At 41.3% G+C, this 25232-nt stretch overlaps 2 protein-coding genes across 25 annotated transcripts in view; both read left to right on the top strand.

Annotated features, from left to right (window-relative positions):
* Nucleotides 1-11725, top strand: part of SH3BP2 (SH3 domain binding protein 2) — a 36781-nt gene extending 25056 nt beyond the window's left edge. For 8 of the 9 annotated variants that reach the window (XM_074541649.1, XM_014266157.2, XM_074541648.1 and 5 more), the window contains 12 exons: nt 212-351; nt 1386-1488; nt 3126-3243; nt 3837-3907; nt 4271-4359; nt 5693-5758; nt 6302-6800; nt 7681-7789; nt 8122-8177; nt 8615-8696; nt 8954-9013; nt 9426-11725. In XM_074541649.1, the coding sequence (XP_074397750.1) occupies nt 213-351; nt 1386-1488; nt 3126-3243; nt 3837-3907; nt 4271-4359; nt 5693-5758; nt 6302-6800; nt 7681-7789; nt 8122-8177; nt 8615-8696; nt 8954-9013; nt 9426-9563 (1530 nt within the window). In that variant the 5' untranslated portion in view covers nt 212 and the 3' untranslated portion in view covers nt 9564-11725. The remainder of the gene's footprint in view (nt 1-211; nt 352-1385; nt 1489-3125; nt 3244-3836; nt 3908-4270; nt 4360-5692; nt 5759-6301; nt 6801-7680; nt 7790-8121; nt 8178-8614; nt 8697-8953; nt 9014-9425) is intronic. The other variant, XM_074541646.1, reaches the window with a different exon arrangement.
* Nucleotides 11726-18297: 6572 nt separating this feature from the next.
* The window catches only part of ADD1 (adducin 1), a 63503-nt gene continuing 56568 nt past the window's right edge, over nt 18298-25232 (top strand). For 12 of the 16 annotated variants that reach the window (XM_005485696.4, XM_014266091.3, XM_005485694.4 and 9 more), the window contains exon 1: nt 18298-18436. The gene's annotated coding sequence lies outside the window, so the exon portion shown is untranslated. The other 4 variants (XM_026792606.2, XM_074541640.1, XM_074541639.1 and 1 more) reach the window with 4 other exon arrangements.

Genomic DNA, 25232 nt, shown 5'->3' with positions numbered 1-25232 from the left:
TAAAAATAAATCGGGGCTTTTTGCACCACGTTTTTTTATACATTACAAAGTTCCTGGAATCTTTGAACACCCTGTCTGTGTTACATTCTTGAGTGCTGAACCACATTAGTTGTTTGGAAAGCTTGTTTAAGGAAACAAGCTTTGCTTCTCAGTACTCATTCCTTAAAGTAAATCCGAGTTTTAAACTGTTTTTAATTATTCTAAATTGCAGAATGATGGCCTCGCAGGAGCAGGTCTGGCCAGTTCCAATGAAGGCAATTGGAGCACAAAACCTTCTGACAATGCCTGGAGGAGTCACCAAGTCAGGGTATCTTCATAAAAAAGGAGGCACCCAGCTGCAGATCCTCAAGTGTAAGTTGAATGAGGTATTAACTAAATTAAATGTTCTAAATGCTTGCCTCTGGGCCCAGTAACAGATTTTGTGTTAGCAGACTGTTGAAGCTGTTTTTCCACTTTGTATTGGAATACAATTTTACTGGAATATATATATGAAAGACTCCTATTGAAAGATTTTCCTTTAATTGCTTTGCAACTTTAAATTATAGATAAAATATGTTGTGGTTGATTTTATTTTGCTTGTTTAGTTCTCTTGTCGAGTCCTTCACAAGTAAGACTTTCAAGACAAACAGATTCCCAGGATATGTATCTTTTCTGAAAGAAACTCGTACTCAGCTTTTTTTTTTCCAGTTGGTTATTCTGTACTGGAAAAAATATTCCCATCTCCCACTGCTGTTGTGAAATGGAAATTTTCTCACTGCCAACATTGGGCTGTACTTAATAACAGTAATTTCTTCTGAAATCAGTGTTTATTTACATGGGGAAAAGTTCATATTTTGGGTTTATATATATGCTATTAATTTGGTATCCCTGTTTATACTGAAATGATGCTTATACAGTTAAGGACAAAGATTACTGCCTTTGATAAAGGAAGCAGTATTGGCCTCTTTCAAAAGAAGAAAACAGGATACCATTTTATTGGCAAGATTATGCACTTGAGGTGAAAGAAGAGAGGGAGATAATGGTTTGGGGATGGATGTAAATATGTGTTTGTACCCTGTGGCTGCCTTGCTGCTATTGCTTTTTCCACTAATAAAGGAGCAGAGGTGCAGGTCAGGCCTGCAGTCTCTGAGGCTTCTTTTGAGGCTTTCAGATCAGCTGCCTCTCGTGTGAGGGAATCAAATATTACCCTTAGTGCTGAAACTCTGCAAATGGACAGCTTCACTGTGTGGCTGATCATCAGTGAGCTGTCACTTAACTTGTTTGTGCACATTTACAGTGATTCATATGATTTCTAAGGTCTTAAACAATAGTTCTACACATGCTAAGAGGTTCTAGTTGTTCTGCTGCCCTTGCATTTATATTTTCATCACTTTTTATCCTTTCAGGGCCACTGAGATTTGTGATTATCCACGAGGGATGTATTTACTATTTTAAGAGCAGCACATCTGCATCTCCCCAGGGTGCATTTTCTTTGAAAGGCTACAACAGGTAAGTGCCAAGGAAGTTGTTAAACACCCAAGCTCCTTTTACTTAATGCTAGGGGCTATGGGTTTCATTTCTTATGAAGTTAAACACAGCTACATCTGTTGTTTGGGTTAAGCATTGATCTCAGATTTCAAGAAATTTATTCCTTGCAAATTGTATATATGACATTTCCTCTGCTTGGTGAGTGGATAACCTTCTTTTTCTGTCATTTAACCAGTAAAGCTGTTTGAATTGCAATGGCCTTGCTCCTGTTACTGATTAATGCAGACTGCACATGCAGATAGATTCTTTCAGACAGACCTTCTTTGTTCTGTAGAGACCAGAAAGGAATCAGAAGAGAAAATTTATGGAGTTACTAATTCAGCAACTGTACTTAGTGTTGAAACTGTATCAGCTACAGAGTGCTAAATAAGAGAATGCATGTGCAAAGTATCTGACTCATTTCACTACACATTTTTAATCTTTATATTTACTTTGCAAGTTGAAGACAGGACTATGTGGCTTTCAAGTTAGCCAATACTGTCAGAATCTGAATGCAGCAAAAGTACAAGGCCTACTAATAAAAGTCCAGCCTAACTTTAGGGAGTTGCTGTTGAAATTGGTGCTAAGAAAGGTTTAGTGAGAAAGAGGGAGTGTAGAGAAATATCATTGTGTTGATCCTAACCACTGCAATTTTATGGTAATTGTATATGTGTACCTTTTGATGTATAATATTCTCAGAGTTCTGAAACAAGGAATTGCCTTTTCTTAGATTGAGAGCTTTTCTAACAGAGCATGACAATGGCACATTTTTAAGGGAATGCACTTGTTAACATTGTAGCTAGTTAAAAATTCAAGGGTAATTTGTAGGAGAAATCCACACTGTAATTTTGTCATGATACCAATTTCTGCTATTCACATGAATGTGAACAATACCATGGAATCTGTAAATGCTAGAGATTGTTCATTCCTTTTTATGTATCTTCATTCTAGCAGCCTTGGTTGGAATAGGGACCAGGTCTTGATTAATATAAGGCACAGAGAAATATTATTGAAAAAGAAATTGAACAGAAAGCATTGTTAGATTGAGTAGTTGCATAAGGGGTTTTTAGATTTTTCTTCCCCCTAGGAACCCCAAATGAAGAAATTCGTTACACATGAAAAAGAAAGTGGTTAAGTTATGCTTACTTTAAACTAATAAAAAATGTGCAAGAAAGTGTTTATAAGGGAAACATGTAAAAATGAAGTTTGCTTCTATTATTAGTTTTTCCTTATTTTCATGGGAAATGTTTTGATTTCCCTTCTGAAATAGTGACTTCTTGAAAAAAGGGCCACAAGCACCCTGAGTACCTCTTGCAGTGTGTGGTGCTTATGAATGAGTGTGATTCATTAACTCTTGAACAGGCCAAAGCAGCTGTTTATAAAGGTCTGGCTGGGGGATTAACAAGTGCTCTTCCTTTTGCATTGTCCCTTCTACCACTATAATGGAGAAGTACTGCAAATGCACAAATGGGGATTTCTGTGGTGATTTTCTGGGCTTGGGGATATTTGCCACAAGGCAAAACTGGTCAATGAAACTGCTTTTTGTCAGTGTTTATGCCCTGCATAGCAGCATTAACTCTAGATGAAGGTGTTTCTGTATTGGTTGCTCTGTTTCTCAGGGTGATGCGGGCAGCTGAGGAGACAACATCAAGCAACGTGTTTCCTTTCAAGTTGGTTCACATAAGCAAGAAGCACAGGACGTGGTTTTTTTCAGCTTCTTCTGAAGATGAAAGAAAGGTAACTTTCTTCTTTTGCAACAGCATTTTCTTTGAAGCAAAAAGAGAATCCTGGACTGCCCTAAAATCTAAATGAACTGGAAATGCAGCTGAAATTTGTATACCTGGTTCTTGAGCTCCTCTGAAAATTGTGTCTGAAGTTTTAATCATTAACTTAATGTTAATTTAACTTGTAATTTAGGGAATGGCTGTGACATACTAGATAGTATGGGTTTCTCCATATTTCATAAATATTCCATATTTATTTTTCATCAAGGAAAAAATAATAATGCGTAAGACTTTGAGAGATTTCACTGAACAGTTTTCAGAATTTATCACTCATAAACATACTCTGAATATATATCTGGCTTTAGGAAAAACAGCCTGAAATTTGCAAACTGAAAATTTAGTACTTCAGTAGGTTTCTACAGCATTTTAGATAGTCAAAACATTTGACTGCTGAGGCTTTTCAATAAAAAAGCAATGGATAAATATTATTTCAATGTATGTTCCCTGCACAGTTACTCTGATCTTACAGAGGACAAGATAAGATAGATCTGCATTTAATGATTTAAAAATTGATGTGTTGAATGTTGTATTTGCATTTTTGTTTAGAATTGGATGCTATCCTTGAGAAGGGAAATTGGTCACTACCATGAGAAGAAAGAAATAATAACGGAATTTAGGTATAAACCTTTATTCTTTATTGGCTTTTTTACCCCTTTTGCATTAGCTCTTTACAGTGGTGTTTTAGGCTTTTTGCACCTACAAGTAACTTTCTGTTAAATAAGAACAGGCACAGTAAGACCCAAGAGGAAAATCCCTTCCCAATTTATACTTTAAAGAACATGAAGAAAAACTCAAATCTTTAAACAAAGAGCACTTTCAATGTCAGCTTTGTGTAATAGAAATGAAATCTTTCAAAAGACAGCAACAACATATCTGACTGTTAATTGGGAAATAGAAACAGATTGCTTCTGCTTTTCCAGCATTCCTTTCCAGTGCTGCAGTCCTGCTAAACAGAAGTAACTCTGTCTTTTCTCTTGCAGTGACTCTGGTTCTGATGCTGACAGTTTCTATGGCTCAGTAGAACGTCCCATTGACATCAAGTATTCCCATCATTCAGCAGATAATGAAGGTGACAAATTCAGACACTGATAAATAAGGCTTCTTTGTTGCTGATTTATTTCTTCTGAATTCTGCAGGAATTATTCCCATAGCTTAAGTAAGCTGATCCAATTTGTAACTAGTGTTTTTTTACAAGGAGTGTCTCTGTAGGTTTAAATCAGCAACAGATATTCTGTGCCATTAACTGTTGATACAAATAAAAAATTGCAGATCCTTTAAGGAGGTTGATTAAAAGTGAGACAGAAAGCTTGTCAGGCAGGCATTCACAGCATATTTCAGCAGCTCAGTTCCTAGTCAAGAAAAATGTTTGTGAAAACCAACATTAGATACCTTGCCTTGAGGTTCAGCAGGGATCCTTTCCCTTGCCTTTCCCCCTCTGTCCTTTCAGATTTCCAAGGGCAATGTTGATGGGAGCAAGTCCTCTCATTTCCTGAAAGGAAATTCCTGATTATTCTGCAGGAATGGGTCTTGTAGGAAATCCTGTTCCATTGCTGCAAGCAGAGCAGAGCAGACTTATCAGCATTTCATGTGGGGTTGCAGTTTAGTCCTTCTGATGTTATGGGAGAGGAGGCTTGTATACAAGATAAATGATGATAAGAGGCCTGGTAGGAGTTTAAATTAGGAAAATTAGAATAACTGATTTTTATCAGATAGTATTACCTATTTTTAGGGCATTCCTCTGCATGTTGTCCTTCAGGCTCCTCTTATAGTCAATGATCAGAGATAACTGCCTAGAAGTAACATTTTTTTTGTGGCTTGGTTATTCTGATTTACAGTTAAAGGCAACATGGAAACCACTTAAGCAGTTTGTTGTGGTGCCTATTGTTTGTTGTTGTTGTTGCCAGAGCAAGGCAAAATAATTAAATTTGTTTTGTGGATCACTAAGCTTGTTTAATCTTCCATATTGCAAAATCCTATGTTTTTCTGTGGTAGGGTTAAATTCTGTGAGTTTTGGGGTTTTTTTCCAAGTACTTTTGTCCATGCATCCATGTGGTTGTGTCTCTGCAACTTATTTGAACTTCTCTCAGGAAGGCTGGAACACTGGAAAGGGTCACCAAAAAATAATTTTTTCACCTTGTAAGTTGAAAAAAAAATTTAATGTGCAGTGTACTTGATTTGCCTCTGTTATAAGAGATGGCTTTTTTAATTGACATGAAAAATTAAGGAAACGCCTAGAGAGCAGAGAGATGGATCCAAACTATTAATTTTTTTCACCTCTTCAGAAAAAAATACCCAAAAAATATCTGTTTTGAGGAGCCCTAAGTACTTGATATACTCTTTCTTAGGTTTCCTAGCTTCCAAGAGTATTTTTCAGAGTCTGACACACTGATTTTTATCTGCAGATTATGACCAGGAGGAAGAGGATGAGTCTTATTTGCAGCCAGATACTTCTGACATAGTGAAAGATGGTAAGTGATTTCTTTGATTCCCCATGAAAGGCCCCCAGTGAAGGCAATATTCATGTGGAATGCCAGGTTATTATCTTGTATTAGTCATTACTATTCCAGCTGGTAGAATAACTGAAGTAATGCAGAGGTATCTAATCTTGAGAGGTATTTAGGGTCAGGAGTTTGTAATAACAGCAGTAACCATTTACAGAAAGCATGTAATTTCTTTAGGGGTGTTTTCTTGGAGCCTCCTGCCTGGAATGACCTGTATGTGGTCATCAGTCTGGAGCAGCAATAATGTTTTTAAGGAAAAAACAATACAAAGTGAAGTCTTTGCTAAGCCATCGTAGGCCATCATGCCTGAAGAAAAATAGCAGGAGTTTATTACCTAGAACTTTCAGAATTCTGCTGAAAGTTAAATGCTTATCCAGCCTGTTGAATACTGTCAGACCCTATGCCAGTGAAATACCTTAGATCACATAGAAAATTGATTTGAGCAGTCTCCTTTTATGACATACTGTATTCCCCCTCAGTGTGTCACATTTGTTATCTTTCTTTCTGCAGACATGGTGCTGCCCCCTGCGTACCCGCCTCCGCCCATTCCTCACGTCAGGAAATCTCCCTACTCCGAAGCAAGGGCACATTCCTACTCTGGCAAACCAAGTGCACCAGTACCACCACCCCCTCCTAAGAGGAGCTTACCTGAAATCAAACTAGAGCCACCCCCTGTGCCCCCTTTACCTGTGTTCAAAAAGCCTGCAAGCGGCAAAGAGTGTCACCCGCTGCCCCCAGAGCCTGCGCCTCCAGCCCCAGCCCTTGCTCCTCCAGAAGCGTGTGAGAAGCTGAAAACCTTAAACCTTTCCCCACGGACTCCTCCTCCTCTGCCAGCCAACAAACCCAAGTTGTCACAGCTTGCTGAAAAGCTAGCAGAGCCCAAAGTGCCAAGGGAACATGGTAAACCTGGACTGTTTGTGCCACCTGTGCTCCCAAAGCCACCTGTGCCAAGCCACCAGCCCCCTGCAGTCAAGCCCAGAACAGAGAAATCTTTAGGTCCCCAGTTACAGTAAGTATGAAAACACAATGCACTATTGTTTTTCAGTCACTTATTAGTTAACAAGTTTAGACATACTCAGATTCATACCAACATCTGTGTCTCTTCCCTGCACCATCCCTCTCCGTGTTGTGCTTTTTTTGCCTGTAATTTGAAAATCTGCAGTGAATCAGCTGGTCTGGTTGGACCAGGCCCTGTGCAGGAGCTTGGACTAAATGATCTCTAGAGGTCTCTCCTTACCCAAATTAATTTGTGATTATCTAAATTAATCTGCAAGTACTGCCTCCAGCTCTGGGGCCCCCAAAACAAGAAAGAAACTGTTGAAACTGGTCCAGAGGAGGCCACTGAGCTGATCTGAGGGCTGGAGCACCTCTCTTAAGAGGACACGCTGGCAGAGTTGGAATAGTTCAGCCTGGAGAAGAGAAGGCTCTGGGGAGACTCTTAGAACATCTTCCAGTACCTAGAAGAGTTACAAAAGAGCTGGAGAAGGACTTTTGACATGGGCATGGAGTGCTAGGACAAGGGGGAATGTCTTTAAACTGAAAGAGGGGAGGTGTAGGTTCAGATTAGATATTGGGAATAAATTATTTACTGGGAGGGTGGTGAGGCATTGGCAGATTGACACAAACTGTGGATGCCCCATCCCTGAAAGGGCCACGTGGGATGGAGCTCCAATCAACCTAGTCTAGTGAAAGGTGTCCCTGTCCATGGCATGAGGGGTGAAATAAGATGGTCTTTAAGGTCCTTTCCATCCTAAACCATTCTAGGATTATATTATTTGGAGGTTAAACTGAAGCTTCAGTTCTAGTTTTGCTATTCCTTCAGTGTTTAGTGTAAATTTGTTCTGCTTTCCTGATGAGATATCCTTCAGTTTTCATTCTGTTTCTGCCAGGAGATCACCACCAGATGGACAGAGTTTTAGAAGTTTTTCATTTGAAAAACCAGCACTACCCTCCAAGCCAAGCCAACCTGATGATGACTCTGATGATGATTATGAAAAAGTAAGATGAAGCAGATGATCCATTCTAAAAGAATATTTTTTTCCTTGGTTATGTATATCTTAGGGAACATTTACAGTGCATTATTTCAGGACAAGAGTTGTTTGCTGAAAACATAGTGTTGTGTATTTTTTTCATTTCTTTTTGAGCTTTAGTGAATGCCTTGATAAGTTACAGAGCTTAAGATTGGATAAGGGAGAAAGAAGTGAAAAGTAAAGATTAAATCACTGTTAAAAATTTTAGATTATGGCTGCAGCTTATTTGCATAACAAGTTGCTAGGGATTTGAGTTGTCATTGACTTAATGGTGATTTATTTTCTTTATATTTTTTACAGGTTGGGCTGCCTGTTTCAATATTTCTTAATACCTCTGAATCCTTTGAAGTTGAAAGGTAAAATGTGATTTTAAAATAGTTCCTTAGAAGTCCTACAAAAACCTGTACTGAACTGTAATCCAAAGATAATTCTGATAACTTGGTGTTTAAAGCATGCACTGAAGTGTTTAATATGCAAATCACTTTCTAGATAAATTAGTTCAGTGCTGATATATCAATTGACAGATGAGAATGCAATGTGATTTGGCTCCATCTGGAGGAGGCTGTTTTGCCAGGATGCTGGATGGACCAGAGAGCCAGATGATCTGTGCTGCACTGCTGGTTCAGGTGCTAGAACAGTGACTTTGTTTCACCTATGATCTACTATGAATTATTACACCCAGACCAGATATTTGTATTGAGAATTTTAAGACTGTAGGTATTTGATTTCCTGAGTGTTAATAATGTCACATACATGAATAATTGTAATATATGTCATTGTTTATTCTTTTTAGGATATTTAAAGCTAGTAGCCCACAAGGACAACCACAAAATGGATTGTACTGTATTAGGAACTCATCTACTAAGCCTGGAAAGGTAAATTGCAATTTCTAAGTCTAGCCCCCAAAAAACTTCTTGATTGAGATATACTGCATTTTATATATGTTAAAAGTACTCAACAATTTACATGTAGTCTTTTCTTAAAGCAAGCAAATATGAGAGAATCCCTATCATAGTGTCAGTGATTGTAAAAAAAACTTTTTGAGCTTAATTTTAATTAATTCCTTAATAATACCTTGACTTAGAAGAGCTTGGTGGCATAGACTGAATACATTGCATTTTTCTTCTTCAAGGTATTGGTTGTATGGGATGAACCTGCAGGAAAAGTGAGAAACTACAGAATCTTTGAAAAGGTCAGTAGCTGCACTACACTTGCATCTTTAGATTATATATGTCAGCGTGTATTAAAAGGGGGGGGGATGCATATAGGTAAATATCAGAATAACAAGTCAAGTCTAAATTTGTTCCCACCTCTGACAGTAAAAATCAGCTGATTTACAAATATCTGATCTAGGATAAAAGTTCAAGTACTCAGATCTGGGCTTTTTAATTGCTGTATCATATATCATCATAAATTTCAGCACCAGTCAAATCCTAGTAAATTCCTGAGTTTAATTTGGACTTATTTGTGTGACTGACTAGTTTGTAAAGGAATAGTGTATTTGAAGGAACTTAGTTCTGATGATGATGTTATGGCCCTTTTTCCTTTAGACAATGAGCTAGAAACACTACTGTCAATGGTTACATTTGTTTTTTCTACAACAGGATGGCAAGTTTTACCTGGATTCAGACATCCTGTTTTTGAACATGGGAAGTTTGGTGGAATACTACAGCACTCATGTCTTACCCAGTCATGACAGCCTGATTCTCAGGTGTCCTTACGGTTACTCCAAGCCAAGGTGACAGGACAGCTGTGGCTCAGTGACACCCTGCTGCCCCTGAGGGCAGGACTCTGCCTGTTGGACATCCCGCTGTTTGCACACACAAACTGGGTCTGTGTCCACCTTTTATTATTCTCTCATAAACTGGTATATAAATTCCATTTAATGAACTTCTGGTAAAACCTTAGAATCCAGATCAGTGGATTTTATGGTCTTTTTCTTTACAAAGATCTGAACTGATTGTGCTGTGAAAGCTGTCCAGGATACCCACACCTTTTATAAAACTGCTGCTATTACTAATCTCCTTGGAATGTTGAAGATGAACATGAACAGAGAAGTGATCTGAACACAGCTGATCTAGAAAATGGATACTTCTGAAATTATGTCAGAATTTATTTTTGACAGGGAATACTAATACTCTGACTTGGAGGTACCACTCCTAAAGTCAGCATTGGTGCTCAACTGAGATATTTTGTATTACTTGTATAGCTGATGTGTACATAATGAAGATTTCTGTGCAAATTATTTTATTTACTATAGGTAAAGATGATGAGGAAATTAGGCTTTTTTTTAAGCCACCTCTTATACCCTTGTACCTTCTGAGTACAGTAATCACTATCAGGTACTGTCTGGCTGATATGGGTGTGGCATACACATACTGCTTCATGCCATGCACTTCAGAGAAGGGTGGGACAATATTGATTTGGCTTTCATGGGAGCTCCATTGTCTGGTTCTGAACTGGAAGGGTTCCTGCCACTGGTATTTTTAAAGGGAAAAGAGAAAGAGCTACTTCAGATTTTGGGGGAAGGCTAGGGAGCCATTTGAATGCTCCAAATTCCAATTAACAGTTTGATCTCATGTTGCCATAGTCAAAGTTTCTTTAAAAGAAAGCACAAAAAAACACCTGAAACCATGATTGTGATGCTACTATCAATCCAAAAATCTTTGTGGTCACACTTTGCTGTCAGCCAGCTGCATTCTTTTCTATTCTAGGGCAAAACACACTACCCTAGTCTGCTACCAAGAGTTCTTTTTTTATTAAAATTTCTACTCAGTTTGTAGTTGCATGCAAAACAAAATCTGTCTTTAATCTGTTGTCAGTGATAGACATTACCAGGGAGCTTTTAACATTTATTCCCTAATATTTTTGGGACAGGTATCCTAAATCCAAGGGTCTGATATTTATGCCAAAATTACTCAATTTCTCCTCCATATTAAAATTCAGGAATAAATTTAGTAACCTCTTAAGTAATTCTGTTCATTCAAAAATAATGTCATAATGGTCTCATACTCTAGTACTTGTAATAATAGTAAAAAAAATCTGCCACTCCTGAAACAAGAGAAGGCATCTAGTTTTTATCAGTCTGAATTTGTATTCATAAACTTCTTTTTCTGTTACCCTTTAAAAGTTTATTCATGCTCATTTTAATCTTATTACCATTAGATGGTCACAACTTTAAAATCATAAAAAAAAAAAAACAAAAAACAAACAAATAAGAATTTGCTTTTTATGAAAACAATAAACCAGGATTTAGTCCCTAGGGAATTTTTCTTACTAATCAGATGGAATATGAGAATCATATACAGGAACTGAGGCAGGAAATTCTGCCTCCATCTTTTTCAAGAAACACAGACATACACAGTATCAGTCTTTTGATCCCTGTTCACACCGTAATAGGGCTTATGTGTGTAAAGAATGTGAAGTACTTAAAATTTAAGTTCTCTTGAATGCTGGATATTTTAAGTTTTATTCTTTTTATTTTAAATTAGTATCCCTGTGATGCACTATCCTGACATTGATGTCTCTAAAGAAGGCTCAGCCAAGACAGAATTTAAAAACACTTCTTTGGCAAATATTTTTATGTATATCAGAGTAAGTTCAAGTTTCTTGCAATATTCACACCTGTCTACAGAGTAAGATTTTCTCTGTTGAGAACAATTGACTGCATTGTGTCATTACAATGTTATTTATAGTATGCTCTCTTTGGGGCCCTCTTCAGATATTTGATTGTTTGCTCAACTTATACTCAGAAGATTTTTAAATTGTAAACATCCATTTAAACCCTAACACACTCTTTACCTGTGTAATGCAAGAGTTGCAGATGTGTAAATTTTTGTGTAATTTCCTTTTTGTATCTAAATGTATAGATTTCTGAAATGGATAAACTTTCTATGCCAGTCCACCTCATTTTGTGCAGCTGTCTTTAATTTCATGGGGGTGGGTTCTGATGCTTTTGTTCATACCCATGTTCTTCTAATAGTGGAGTTAGAGGAATTAATTTTCAGTACTCCTAAGAAGCAAATCTTCATGTTCTAAACAAATCTGCAATCATTTATAGTCTTTCTTGCTCTTGCCCCTACATACTAGTCTAGTCTGTTTTATAACAAATCAGGTGAGTTTCTGGTGTTTGTAGAGAAGAAAGACACAGTCACAATGCATGGCTCAGTGTGTCTCCTGTATTTTCACTAATCTGCCTCTCCTCGTTCCTTCACCACAAAGCAGCCTTTGTGTCTACAACCTCCTACAAACTCCTTAGCTTTCAAATAGTTTGTGGGGAATTGTAAAAACAGCATTTGATGTGCAAAAAGAATGTAGTTCATGAATTTTGGAATATCCAAGTAAAAGTCATTGATACTAATTTGGAAAAAGTCTTGCCTCCTGTGACTCCAGATAAAAGTGTTACAGGTCATGTTTGGATGGGGATTGCTGTTTTAGGAAAAAAAAAATAGAGTGCTTTTGAAAATAAAACAAGGGACAATCAATGGCAGCATGTCATAAAAAGTGAACCAATATCCAAACAATTTTTCTATGACAATAGAGGTGCTTTGTGTCAGCAGTCAAGCTTTCCCCACCTCAGAACTTCAGTTTTCACAAGAAGGTGAGTAAGTAGCAAGAGTATTTGTGGCCTCAAGTGGCTTCATCCTTTGGAACATGTAAAAGGGCACTGAAGATTTCAGGAGCTGAAAGTGTGATTATGTAGAATTTGGGGACATCTGCTGGTCAGCCTGTTCCACGCAGGGATCCACACAACAGGAATCCAGCAGCTGAGCATGTGTGTGCAAGTCATTTGGGACAAATCAATCTTAAGTGGCTTCAGATAGAAGCTAGAGATCAAAGCTAACTTCAAGTGGAAACTTAACAGGCTGGGTCTTTGAAACTTAAGACTCTTTTGGCTTGTTTGCCTCAAATAAGTAACAATATTGTTTAGCAGAATTACTCATCTGAATGTCTTCTAACCTAAAGAACAAAGACATAAATTAATCTTTGTGTTTAAATTATTCTCAAAATATACTTTGAGGTAGAATTTACATAGTGGACATCTGAGCACCACCTAAATTCATGCACATTGTGGAACATTAGGCAGCTGTTCTGAACATGAAATACTTCACCTAGCAGCAAGAAAATGTTGCAATAGTTTCCATCTTATGAAATACTTCCTTGAAGTCAAGGAGGGTTTTTTTCCCTAACAGTGGGAGTGCTTGAGATGGCCACAATTACAGACCCCTAAGTGGGAGAGCTTATAGTCCTTTTACTCTACTTTAAGTACTAAAATATCAAGTACCAAACACTACTAGAACATCTAGATGGAGAGCATTTGAGCTCACTTTAAAATTGCATGGGCTGAAGTGATTATGTTGAGCAGGCTTCAGATATGGAGTAAGCCTTGGAGCACAGCCACCTCCAAATCTATTCCTCAGGGTTCCCATTCCTGTGTTGTAATTCCAGGATGGTCATTACTATCCCTCACCTGTACCTTCCTCCTACAGGATCCAGTTCCCAGGAAGGGGGTAATTCAACCTCTCAGGTTGATGACATGGGCATGTAATCTTGGAGATATCAAAGAATCACTTCTAATGTGGTTTTACTCACACATATCTCTCCTGGAGAGATATGCACAGAAATGACAGTGATAAAAACCATTTGAAGGATTAGATCATTGGATATCTAAAACAAGGGAAAAAAGCATTTAACCCTTGAGTTACCACCTTCCCTGCCTTTGAACAACCACTTCATACAAGCTCCTGCTGGGCGCTATCCCAGCACAGCTGGTTCTTGGACTGGCTGATGTGCACTGAAATTCGGGCCTGGACAGCCTTTTGCGTGGAGTTTTGCACCTCTGCTGAAGGCCAGTGATGTGAAAGGGCCACCAGAGCAGCACAGAAAACAGGAAAGTCTGTCCCATGGAAAGTTATTAAAGAGTTTTATTACAGGGCTAATATGGAAAGGTGCTCCAGCTGTGGCTTCACAAGCTGTCTGTTTTAGGCTTCACTGGTTATGTTGTGCTTTAATTTACATTAATTTGCACTGTGCTAACATTCATGCTGATTTATTTTTCCAAGAAAATGACAGCCACACCCTAACCATGGGAGTACTGCTGAAAATGTGCCATTCAAAAATTAAATGTGAGTTTAGGGAATTAAAAAATTGATATTCTAATATTACAAAGCTTCTCTCAAGATTAATTAACTTTCTCCTGTATATAATAATTAAAATAGTAACTACCTTAAAATATTTTTCTTATGCTTCTCAGCCCTCCTCATTAGATTGAACTTACCCTGATATGTTTTTCCTTTCTCTGTTTTACCCTCTTGAGTCTGCTTGTAGTTCTAAAGTTAGTTCAAAATTTCTAACTTCTTTTAATGACGTTTTTCCTTCTCCTCCTATCAAGGATGAAGATGTCATTACAGAGCAGCTAAAAACAATTTCAGCAGCTCTAGTCACACTGGAATTCATGTAGAAGCAGCTAGAAGAGAACATACAACTAGAAGGCAGATGATATTCAGGAAGTCATAGATGTTGCAATTAAATTAATTGGCTTTACTTGGAAAAGCATTTTGGAAAAACAAGCCCTAACCTTCACAAAGGCTATTGCAACATTAAAAGAGAATGCTGGTTGCTGGAGTTCCTTTGTGTAAAGCAATCATTGCACTTTTGCTTCGGTGAAACTGCAACTGCTGTTAACCAGCCTGAACCATGCAGCTCTATTTGCATTTTATCTCAATCATGTATAAAAATTTCCCATGTCCCCTGAGCATCAAGTCAATATTTTTCAAATTTAAAGCCCAAAGTGGCCTCTCAGATTAAGATTGTATAAAATTTGGCAACACTTAGTATCAGCCAATTTCAGCTGCTCTGCCCTTTTGCCCACCTACTGTTTCAGTTCTCCTAATTTTTATTTTTTTCCAGCTCAAACAAACCTCAGATGTGTTTTTGTTTGGCTGTGAAGAGAGATGAAAGTAGACCAGTCCACATAATCTTTCTATTGAACGTACATTAAAATTGTTTCTACATGCTATTTTCAGTCCATTAGAAAGTTTTCCTTCCTTGCACAAATGAGTAAAATTCAAAAACGAGCTCCCTCTGAAGAATAAGAATTCATGTGCTTCAGACATAACCTTACATACAATGATCAACTTTAGTAATACTACAAATAAGCCATGAGATATTACTGGTGTTGTGCACAGCTGAAATGAAGAGAACCCCTTACATAACTTTGAAAAAGGCATTTAAATGCAGTCATTTCAAAGACAAATCCCTCATGAGCTTTTCACTAGTAATGCTGCATGTGTGTAAGCTCCCTTGTCCCATTTCCAGCAGTCCAGTGCCAGTGAGAGAGGCAGCACTCATGGGCCTGTTCTTGGGGTATTTTGTTCAGGTGACTTGTGTTTGTCCTCACACACCCTCCCAACACTCCAACTCTGGTAGGACTGGCCAGGGCCTGGCTTTTACTTTGCTGGCACAAGGAAATTTTGCTGTTAAGACTCTCCTTTTGAAGACCCATGGAAAAAGCAACAGAGAATTCACATACAGGCATTGCTTTATTTGGAGAATCCAGAACTTTCTCTGGGAAATGGAGTCTGTGTGAGATGAAGGACAGATGATGACAGTAGGCAAACAAGTCCTGCCCAGTCAAAAGATTGTCAGGACAGAACAGTTCTGGCAGGTCAGGAGAGAAAGATCTACCTTAGTGCTACCTTACTGTCCAGTTTATAGGTGAGAAAACTGACCTGGAACTGCTTATGTGGAGTAAGTGCACGACATATAAAGGAAAAGATAAATGTCCTAATGCCATCAGCCTAGTGCTGTGCTTGTCTCAGGTAGCTAGGAGCTACTTGAGCATCAAGAAGTGTTAATGCCAGGTAAAGAGGGCAGGTGCATAAAAATAACTGTACAGTACTGTTTTTCTGATATCTAATAAAGCCTCATGAAAATAATTTGTAAATGAATACATTCACATTGACTCTTTTATTGAGACTCTGGGATGTTGGTTGAGTCCAGTGCTGCTGCTGGAGCCTGCTGAGGAGAACAGCTATTATTTGAAAGCCAATAATTATTCTCCAGAACATGTGCAGGTGTGCAAATGGCAAGTGGAAGCCTGGCAACAAGCTTGCCTTGGTCTTTTTCTCAGAACCCTCACCAGCAACCCAAAATCCTGAAGGAATCAAATGCTGCAGGCTGAAAACCACAGTGAAGTTCATGTTGTACCTTTTGTTGTAGCCGTAATGCTGCAAATCCAGCTGGTAAGAGTTAACAAAGACGAGTTCTTCATGTCTTAAATAATGCAGAAGTGCTTTCTGAGATTGTCTTGTCTTTTTTCTGCAGCAGAGCACACAGCTTTAGTCTGTGCCAGTATTTGTGAGCCCTCCCTTGACTTGCTGCCCATGTAACCTTGCCTTTGCCATTGCACCAGCCCTGCTCTTCGTGCAGCTGGGCAGAGGCAGGTCAGGAACTGGGGCAGGCCAGAAACTGAACAGGGAAGATAAACACAGTCATGCATCAGCTGTCACAGTCTCAGCCTGTGGAGGGAGTTGCTTGATTCAGTAGAAAGCTGCACACACACCCCCCTCCCCAATTCTTCTTTCAGTTTAGCCAGGTGAAACAATGGCCTCATGATTATGAGGGATAATGCAAGGGGCAGGGGGAGAGCTGGAAGGGGACAGCAGGAAGCTGTGCCCTTGGGCAGGTCACAAAGTAGGACAGCAGAAGAGAAAGGTAAAGGAACAGCAGCAGAAGAGGCAACAGGAGCTGACAAAAGGCATCCTTTGATCAGCTCAAGCTGCTCTTGTCACTGCACCCTGCAGTTACACAAGCACTTTGAGCCAGCTCTGCCAGAGAAAGAAATTACCCTGCCCTCCCCCAGTCCTGGGCACTGCTGCTGCCCTCAACATCCCCATCCTTCCTGCCACTGCTGCTCTTAGAGCCACACACTGAGCTGGAGAGGAAACCCATTAAGTAGGAAACAAAGCAGTATTTTTTTGCTGAGTTAGTTCTAACATGGATTCATTCTCCTGTTTACTTTCCGAGACAAGAGAGAGCTCTGCAAGTTAAATGCCGTGGTGAGAAAGGGAAAGAAAGGAAGAGAGATGACAAGATGGAGTATTTTGACAAGCAATCAAAGAGAAGACGCTGCATGGGGCAGGTGGCTGGAGCCTGCAGGTGCAGAGCAGGGGCAAGGGCACACTGCCATGTGTGTACACACACCCAAGGGTTCACAGGGATCAGCACCTGGCAGGTGAAATAATGTTAAACCGTCAAACAGTTCTTAGAAAAAAATATTCAGATACAATTTGCTAATCATTAGTAATTACACTAACACATGTCCAGCTCTGGGATGGTTTTGATTAGGAAGATCCAACTCCAGGAGGGCCTTCTTGTCAGATGTGTTGTAATCATCCTCTGTCATCACTTGACACGTGAACCACCACTTTTGGTGGCTGAATTCACAGACATGTTTATGCATATCTCTATGGCCTGTTTTTAGGTAAGTGGTGTGTGTTTCCTTGGTGGAGGTGATTGGAGCAAGCTAAATTCCTCCCACATTCCACAGGAGGCGTTTATGGATCCTGAAATCCATCAGATTCTACTTGCTGGAGCCTTCCCTACATATGGGTAACTTGGGGATGAGGGTTATAGACAGCAGAGAAGGGTTTACTGTTTTGAGAGCTTGTTCCCAGACCACCAAGTCTTCATTTGCCCCGTGGCAGGCAGCATTCTGTACAACACGCAGACGTGTAGACCAGCAGAATTAAAATTATACAGCAACGATAGTACAAATGGACAGAAAATAGAGAACAGAAGAAGTTAACTTTAAGTTGGTGCCGTGACTGTGACAAAGCAGGGTTACACCAGCACACAGCTCTCCAAGGATGCAGAAGCCCTAAGGAGGCGATTTAGAAAGCTCTGCTCAGGCTGCTCCGTGCCAGCCGCGCGATAGATCCGCACACTCCCTGCACCGCGCGGCTTCTCGCCGGCCTGGCACTTCACGTCCCCAGGATATTCCACTGCTTAAACCCCTTCGGCAGTGACAGGTGTCTCCAGCCCGCGCCACGGCAGGTCTCAAGCTGAGTCCTGCCCTCCTGGCCCTGCTCTGAGCTGACAGCGATCGGACACCGCCGCCGCAGAGCGATAACGAGCCCTTATCGCGGCGCGTCCTCGGCGATTGCCGATGTCCGCCTGCGCCTATCTCCGGGCCCGCTCTAAGATAAGCTCCCCCGGCACCGCGCCGCTGCGTTCCGCTGGGACCCAGCGCCACAGGAAGCCTTTCCCTGTGTCCGAAGGCTCTCCTCAGCCCGTTCCCGGCCGCCCGGGCCCCCCCGGCGCTCCCGGAGCCGCGGGACCCGCCAGGGGAGGCCCGGCCGCACCGCCCCTCGCGCCCCGCTCCCCTCCGCCAATGGGAGAGCCGCTTACTCGTCGGGCGCGCGCCCTCCCGCCAATGGGCGGCGCCGTTGTTGGGTTTGCGGGCCGTGGAAGCCGCACCCTGTCGGGCGGGGGCCGCTCGGTGCCTGAGGGGGCGGCGGGAGCGGCGGGAGGCGGGGACCGAGACAGCGACAGCCTCGTCAGGGGACCGGCCGCCGCGGCCCCTTCGCTCCTGCCCGTTCTCCTCTGTCCTCGGGTGAGCGACGCGGCGGTGACGGTGCGGAGGAGGCTGAGGGGCGCAGGCAGCGGCGGGCGGGCTGTGAGGGGGAGACGGGAGGAGGGGGCGGCAGGAGAGGCTGGGGCGCAGACACTGGAACCGGCTCGGTAAGCCCGGAGCGGAGCGCAGGGGGCCGCGTCTGCCTGGAAAACGTGGCGGGCTGTGCGGAAAAACCACTGCGCGCAGCGTGCCTGCGGTGAGGGGCTGCGGCGGGCTCGGGGTCACCGCGGAGGCGGGGGCGGGACGGGGCTGCGGTGCCGGCCGGGATGGCTGAGCCGCGGGGGCAGGTGCTGCCAGCCCTGCCGCCTCGGGAGGCGCCGTGCCCATGCCGTGCCCGCCGGGATGCTCCAGCCACCGCCGCAGGAAGCTCCGCTCGGCGCTGGAATCTCCATTGCACCCGAGCGCTGCGTCTGCCCGCGCTGCCCCCGCCGCCCTTCGGCTGCAGCTTCCCCTGCTGCCAGCCCCAGAGGAGACCTGCGGAGCGTGCGGGGCCGAACGCGGGCTCTGGAGAGCCCAAGTCATCGTCCGCAGAGCACGTAGGAGTGAGGGAGGGTTTGGGATGTGTGCGAGCGGTGCTGGGGATTGGCGGGGCACCAGCAGCAGACGGGCAGTTGTTGTTTTGTTTCCTCTGCTTGAAGGGGTATCTAGATTTTAGCGTTTCTAGGGTCTGCTTTTGATACAAAATGTCACATGCCTTTCTGCACGTAATTGCTGCACACTCGCTGTGCTGCTTTTAGGGTTGATTCTTAATCTGTGTTGGCTTTAGTTAAAACTAGCAATTAGGGAGGGGGAAGATCCAGTCAAGCTGGAAAAATACCCATGGCTGTGTTGAGGTGGGGGCTAGGAATAGCCCTGAATTTACATCTTCCGTGAGATGCTGCTGTAGCTCTGTGCTGTAAGCTCATTGCTGCTTTGGTTTTATTCTTTGCTTTCTAGAAAGTTGCTGTAGATCACAACATTATCATAAACCAGAGGTATTCAGTTTTCTTGCTCTGTGACTTACATTTTTATACGGAGCTTTGCAAAACCTTACCTTGAGTTTATGAATTCTCAAACTGCAACTGCTGCTGGATAATTCCTCTGTGCTCTGCTGGAAGCTACAGGTCTCTCCCTGCAGACAGGCTGTTTACAGCTCTGCTTCTTGTTACGTGACTATATGTGCCAGTAGAATTCTTGACAGTCCTTAATTGTCACAAATTCAGGTTTTTTGGTGTTTGTTTTTTTTTTTTAATAGAGCAAAAGAATTTATTTTCAAGGCATACAAACTATTTCTAAGATTGGCTTCCATTTTTTGTTAAATTAAATATAATAGTATAAAAATTCTGTTTCTCTGTAAGGAAATATTCTTTTAAGAGCACTTGTGTAATAAGTGAGGAAAAAAATGCAGCTATGGGCTAGACTTCTGAAACAGGTGGCTTTGGTATTTCTTTCTAGTCAGTAAACAGATTTGATGCCAGCAAATTTGATACAATCTTGAGTGAATGTAATGATCTGTGTGATTTGCCTCACAGAATTCAAACTTGGTGGTTTTCTGAGGAGAGTTTTGAGGAAGAGGCGTTTGCAAGTTTTTACATCTTTACTGTAGCAAGATAATAACATGTGCATTATTGTGTTTGCATGTCCAAGTGTCCTGTAGTTTTACTGCTATGAAGTTCTGTGCTGAGAACAGTGCTTTTTAACCAAAAACTGTTGGGTTAACTGAATGTTCTCTTTCTGTGGTTGATGATTATAAGTGTGAAAAATGTGAATGTGCTTCAGCTGAAGCAAGTATTTTGGCTGGCATGTTGTGCCAATACGTTCATTGGAGCACGGTTCACTAATGCTGCAGAGGGAAGGAGGTCATTTACTGAAGCAGTATTTTTCTGTGACAGTTTTTATAGAAGTATCCAACAGAAAATGACTCACCTCTTCTCTTTCTTTGAGATTCACCATCAATATTAAAAGTTAATTTGCATGTATGGGATAGGCCTCTGAGCAGCCTGGGCTGGTGGAAGATGCCCCTGGCAGGGGGCTCAGAGCTAGGTGATCTTTAAGGCCCCTTCCAACCCAAACCAGTTTGTGATTCTGTGTATGGACTTGCATCATCTGCTGAAATTAGGTAGACAAAACCCCTTTGAGCACTGAGAGACTTTGACAGAAGTAGGGCTAAAACTGCTTCTGCCCCAATCTTGCTTTTTGAAGTGTAATTTCACAGCGTGAACTGCCTTTGGCAAATCTCATCCAACATTCCATGACTTGGCATAGGAGGAAAGAAAAAGAATTTTGGAGTAGCTGATTTTGTTAATAAATAGAATTAAATAATAGAACAGAAAGTTTCAAACTAGGAGAGGCTGCTTAGCATGTTGGTTGCTACTAGGCACGTTTCTATGTGACAAGTGCTTCCTGAGGAGCCCAGGCAGTAAATCTTGCACCCACTGCTTTTCTGACTGGTAGAAATAGCTGTCATCATTATTAAAGAGTTGTAGCAGTGGTGAATAGTGAGTAATTTGTAAACCCCAAACTTTTGCTGTGCAAATGAGCCAGTCCTGCTTTGAGGGGAAAATGCATATAAATAAAACTTGCCCACTACTTCAGTGAATCAATGTGGCTTTTGCTGTGCAGCAGAGACACCTGAGGCAGGAGGGCATGAAGAAAACACCAGGCTGATTTTCTGACTTTGGTGGCTCCTGAATTAGAACTTACTCTTGGACCATGCTGCACCACAAAGAGATTTGTGAAATAGTACTGTAGCAGTAATTCAGGCTGCAACTAAATATTTCTTTGTCAGTTTTAGGGTGGTATGTGCTTTATATTTGAAAAGTGATTGTGAGCAGATGTGAATGTAAGTTTTCTCTGCTGACTCCATTGTGCAGGACATTTGACATCTCCTGAGGAATCTGTCCAAGGCTCCTCTGTGAAGTTATGCATCTTCTATAAGAACAGATTCAAAAGAAGATATATTTTTAAAATCATAGAAGTCCCTAGATCACCTAAGTTAGGCAGTTTTCATTCATGTAATTTAATCAGCCTCCTCAGGGAACAGGAGAATATTACCTAGTCTTGCTACTTATTCAGCATTTCTCTTCAAAAGTACTCTGGTTTTGCTAGGGCTGAGAGCAGGAGCTGTACAAACCTGTCAGTGGAGAGAGGTGTAAAATGTAAAGCATGTGAACCAGTTCCTTTCCTGAGGAAAGCTTTTCATTAGAGGTAGTAATGCTTTAAAAGTACTGCTTATACAGATTTTGATCTCTAGTAATTTTTGCTTCAAATTTATCTTTTTCTCTGGCTACTTTTTCTCTCACTTTAAGGTATCATGTGTACAGTAACAGGGTTCTGTAGGAATGTATGGTAACATCGTTACCATCTCAGTAAGCATCTGTTGTTTATTGAGAATTACCTTGCTAGCCTTTAGTCAAATTGAAGCAAGTCATTGGTTTCTTTGCTCAGCACCCCGTGGATGGTGTTTGCTGTGGTCTCCTCAGTTGAGAACGTTTGGTGCTTGGGAGCTGCAGATGTTGCAGGGGAAGAGGCTCCAGGAACGCCCTTTTCAGAAGTGCTGCTGTTCCAATCAGGGTGAGCTGAGATGGGCTCATTTGCCATCAGGACTCGGGTACAGCAGCTCAGCAAACACTCCTGGTCTTGAATGAGTTTAAGCATTGCTGCTGCTCTGGGGAATCTCAGTCTGGCTGTTCTTCACTGGAGGGCAAGGAGAGGCTCAGGGCAGAGGTGGCTGTGAGTGACTGCTGCCCAGTGGGTGCCTGCTGCTGTGCCTGGGCTGCCTGGGTCCTTTCAGGGAGGCTGCAAACCTTGTCCTTGAACGTGCGGCCAAACAGGAGCAGCAACTTCTTCAGTCCCTTCCTCGCTTCCTCCCTTTGACCTTGCTGATTGGATTGCGTGCTGAGGAGTGATCTCTGCCTGCTCTGCTGGATTCACTTGGGATCCAGTGCGAGATCAGCCTTTCACACTCACATCAGTTGCACTAACGAGTGGAACAACAAACAAATTTTTCACTATCACTTATTTGTATGGTTTTCCCTGCAGATTAATTAAAAATGAGCATAAATAAAAGCAAATCTCAATTCAGTTTTAGACCTGTGATATTATGGACTACTCTTTTAAACTGGTATTTGGCATATGTGTGCTCTTCGGACTAATCAGACATTCCTTTGCATTTCCAATTGACAAATGTCTTTCAAATCACTGATTTTTGTACTATATGTTACGTATGATTTTCAGATCTAGACTCGGGAAGTCTCAAAAAATAAGAAGTAAAATATTTCAGAATTTTGAGGTTTTGTTTTTCTTTCATACACCTAACTGAAGTGCTGTAAAGAAGTCATGGAAACAGTAGTAAATGCAGTTAATCAGTAACAGTTTATGGGATTTTTGATACTTTCAAATCAAATGACTGGATGATTGTTGTGATACAGTTATGCTCCAAAAACTAGGGGGTAAAAAAAACAAATCTAGATTTTTGGTTGGAATCAGTAAACATCTAAAAGCAAATTTGGATTAAAAACTGTAATTTGACTTGGAGCCATAAAAACTTACGTTCTTTTGATGTTGTTTTTAATTAGTTTGTACAAATTTCAAATGTGTTGTATTTCTCCTTATGCTTTTTATTTCTATCTTGTTTTACATCTTGAGAGGTCTGGTGTACTATTTCAGTTCTGTTATAGCTTGTGCCAGATTAAACCAGAAAGTGTTGAGGTGAACCTTGACCCATGAAAACTGTCTTCTCTGTTTTTTCTATTGGCTGTTTTGTGTTGTTGTTGTTGTTGTTTGGGTTTTTTTCTTTTGCTGCTGTTCTGTGTCTGTGTTACAAATGACTGAACATAAAGTCACTGTTGGTGCATTGTGACTGTGGAGATGAAGAATAAAGCATACCCTGAGTTTGGTGTTTTAACAGATGAAGCCATTTCTTTAGGTATTGTCACTCCAAAATAGTGATAAAAATCTATCAAGTGTGTACACTCGTGAAGCATCCATTCCACATAAAATCCATTGAAAGAACACATTGCTGCTGTTGTGCATTAACTGAGATCTACCATGTGTACTTGGCTTTTTTTTAATCCAAAAGATCTTGTCTAGCAAAGCCTTGTGTGGTGACCTTGAATCAGCACAGCTTAAAGTGTTCCAGAATTAGAGGGAATTTAGTTTTCTCTTCAATTTCTAAACCTGTTAGCTACACCCAGCTGAATTGAACAGGAAAGTGGTGACTTCAAACATAAAAGGTTTCTGCCAGCAGTGAGGTGCGATGGATGGCCAGAGTTGTGTCCCTGCTGAGAGAGGCCATGGCTCAGGGCTGGCTCTGGGCAGCAGGGCTGTGGCTGAGCAAGTGTCACACAGCCAGCCAGGCATGGGCAGGGCTGTGGCTGTGCAGGTGTCACACACACACACACACGCTGTGCAGGTGTCTCACACACACACACACACTCACACTGTGCAGGTGTCTCACACACACACTCACACACACAGAGGCAGGCCATGGGCAGGGCTGTGGCTGTGCAGGTGTCACACACACGCACACACACACACACACACACTGTGCAGGTGTCACACACACACACACACACACTGTGCAGGTGTCACACACACACACACACTGTGCAGGTGTCACACACACACACACACACACACACACACACACACACACACTGTGTAGGTGTCACACACACACCCACACTGCGCAGGTGTCACACACACACTGTGCAGGTGTCTCACACACACACACACACACAGAGGCAGGCCATGGGCAGGGCTGTGGCTGTGCAGGTGTCACACACACACACACACACACACACTGTGTAGGTGTCACACACACACACACACACTGCGCAGGTGTCACACACACACTGTGCAGGTGTCTCACACACACACACACACACACACACTGTGCAGGTGTCTCACACACACACACACACACACACACACACACTGTGCAGATGTCACACACACACAGAGACACTCACAGGCAGGCAGGCCATGGGCAGCGCTGATCCAGCCCCAGCTGTTGTCATTCTCTTGGCCAGGCTTAGAGAGCCAGCAGGGGAGGAGGGAGCGTGGGGCTCACACAACATGTAGGGGGGACATGAGAACTTAAAAAGGATAAATAGGGAAGCATATGAGACTTCAGTTGGTAGCAAATAATATTTCATTAGTTTCATAATTTTTCTCTAGTTGTTTTCAGTTACTGGAAAGGTTTCCATGATTTTCAGGTGAAATTCTACACAGCTAATGTGTCACTCTATATTTAAATGTCACTTCAAATTTCTATATGATTTGAATAAGAGATTCAGTGTAAAGCACAAGATTCTATTTTGATTCCAAAGTAAATTTTCTTTCCTTACTGTGGATATTATTTTTAAGTCTACTAGTGCATAGCAAAGTGTGGGGTTTTTGGTTTTTTGTTTGGGTTTTTTTTTCCCACACCCTCTTGGGCTTAGAGTAAAATTTATTAGATGGTGAGTCTTCAAAGATAGTCTGGTGATTTCAGTTATAACTGGTGACTTAGAAATATTTTGGAATAAATTTATGTCTTTTATAGGTGAATTAAGGAAAAAATGGTTTTGTTTTTGTAAATTATTTTTTGTGATGTGTTGGTGGCCAGAAGTATACCATTAAATTTATTTGGATATATACAATGTTTATGGTACGGTATTGCAATGGTTTTTACTCTATTAATAGGCAGAAAAAATTAATAATGATCTTAGATGTTTGCTTAGATCTCAGCTGTACTTATAAATCTATGGCTTTTCTCCTGTTTAGTTATATAGGGATTTTGGTAAAAAGTTAG

This window comes from Zonotrichia albicollis, chromosome 5 (genome assembly GCF_047830755.1).
Source record: "Zonotrichia albicollis isolate bZonAlb1 chromosome 5, bZonAlb1.hap1, whole genome shotgun sequence".
Classification (NCBI taxonomy): domain Eukaryota; kingdom Metazoa; phylum Chordata; class Aves; order Passeriformes; family Passerellidae; genus Zonotrichia; species Zonotrichia albicollis.
Note: the sequence above shows the minus strand (reverse complement) of the source record. Positions and strands in the feature narration are given on the sequence as shown.